Here is a 1,840-nt window from a genome sequence, read left to right on the forward strand (position 1 = left end):
GTGAAAAGCGACAACAACTACTAAATTGAGTACCGAAATCGGTATAAAAATATGCATTAATCAAGCATTTAGAGCATGATAATGCAATTTACAGAATTGCTTCAAGTCTTTTTGTTTTCACGCCGGTTAAGGTTTGTAATTAAACAAGTGGCAATTAGGCAAATAGTAAATGTTGGTTTTGATAAAGATGTGATCTTAATTTTATAAAGCTGACTTGTGCCAATCTGATCAATATTACTACAATCACTGAATGATTTCTTTAATTTTCTTACATGCTCGTATAAGCCGGTTCACAATAGACCGGTAACAGACCTGTAATTTGAACACTGGTGGCGCTCTAACAACATTGCCTCACGAACAACATAGGACGTCACTTTCCCTCTTCGAGTGGGTTGTACAACACGTTCTTGACCGAAACTTCGTTGTTCATTGGCTTGTACAAGACATTTTCTACAATTCTCGGCTGCGGTTTTGGCGAAATGTTCTTGCGAGCTGCAGGCACTGGTCGTGCAGCCGGGACTGGACGTTGGTTTGGAACGCTGACCAGCTCGTAATCCTTTCGGAAGTCGCTAGAAGCAACATCTGCGTCTGTCCCTAAGCTGTCAGCACTCTCGTCAACGACCTGGTACCCTCCCGTTTCGTCGTCCTTCACAACGACTGGCTCGTAGCCATTGACCTCCGCTCCGATGCCGTCGGAAGACGGGCCTCCGATTGCTTCGGAAACGGCGTAAAATGCATTTGACTCCTTGGCGCGCACCGGAGAAGCATTGTTCTTCGTGCCGATTTGGAGCTCTTCGTAAGCGTCCGCCAGCATCGAGGCGCGCCCCGGGTTGAGCTTGAAATAGTAACTCGATTCCTCCGTATCACCTCTTGCCGGATCTCCAACCATTGTGTTGCTGGCCGACGACGGGGCATTATTTGGTCTCATAGATTCCCCTCTTGTTCCATTCATTCCCGTGCTATCCTTGACTGAAGCTAGCGACCGCCAAGTGCTGTCATCTAGTGTGCTTGTCCCGTTGTCTGTGTCATTCCCGACTGAGTCATCCCCGGAGTTATAGACTTTATTGTGGTACGAACTGCCCATGTCTTTTGGCACAGGCTTCTCAGGTACGTAACGTCTGTGTAACAACATTGTAAGGAAGCCATACTGTTATAGCATTCATTGTACAAAAAAGGGACACGTGAAATGCTTTCCATATTAATGTCATGTGGGTGCTTTGGAGTGTCATTGCTGTCCACTTCACGAATGAGATTTCATCACAAAATTTGCCAAGTAAAATAGAAAAACATGATGAAACTTAAACACACAGAAATCTGTGTAATCATCCCGTACTTGACTTTGAGGCTGATATTATTATTAAGCAAACAGTGGTGCTCAGGATTGATGCACTTTTTATACTCAATGAATATTCCAGCACTAACTACTCAAGGACATGCTGAAACAATGACATTCAAATAGCTATAGTTGAGCATCTTTAATAGTTACCAGTCACACAATTACATCGGGAAAGCTGGCAACACACGTAGTTACCTCTTATAGATGAAGTAAATCAACACTACCACAGCGGCAAGAACAAATACCGCCACCACCGACAGCGAAATGGTAAGAGCCATATCCGACCCTGTCAGGAGATACATCATAATATTCATGACATTAGACTATGGAACTCGCAGTGTAATGAATCAATCTTTACTGATTTCTTTTTTATGCAAATTTTAACGAGAAGAAATATTGTATTCGTGGAAATAATCTGAAGTGTTGATAATCTGCAGAGATTTGTGTCTATAGGGGTTTGTAGGGTGGACTATTGCTGAATACAGAGACACAAAATCGGTTATT

General features: G+C 43.2%; 1 protein-coding gene across 1 annotated transcript; it reads right to left on the minus strand.

The window, feature by feature from the left end:
• Positions 1-223: 223 nt before the first annotated feature.
• On the minus strand, positions 224-1,623 carry LOC139744610 (uncharacterized). The gene is made up of 2 exons (XM_071655040.1): positions 1,532-1,623; positions 224-1,118 (listed from the first exon to the last, which is right to left on the minus strand). The coding sequence occupies exons 1-2, from the start codon at positions 1,612-1,614 to the stop codon at positions 371-373; spliced, it is 831 nt and encodes a 276-aa protein (XP_071511141.1). The 5' UTR covers positions 1,615-1,623; the 3' UTR covers positions 224-370.
• Between the last annotated feature and the right edge of the window lie 217 nt (positions 1,624-1,840).

The sequence above is a fragment of the Diadema antillarum genome, unplaced genomic scaffold, assembly GCF_040938485.1.
Source record: "Diadema antillarum isolate AM-2024a unplaced genomic scaffold, OU_Dant_1.0 seq00001196_RagTag, whole genome shotgun sequence".
Classification (NCBI taxonomy): domain Eukaryota; kingdom Metazoa; phylum Echinodermata; class Echinoidea; order Diadematoida; family Diadematidae; genus Diadema; species Diadema antillarum.

Coding starts and splice junctions, on each gene's coding strand:
- LOC139744610 (XM_071655040.1), bottom strand. CDS start 1,614: ATGGCTCTTACCATTTCGCTGTCGGTGGTGGCGGTATTTGTTCTTGCC. Junction 1,119..1,531: donor ATTTACTTCATCTATAAGAG/GTAACTACGTGT, acceptor GTTGTTACACAG/ACGTTACGTACCTGAGAAGC.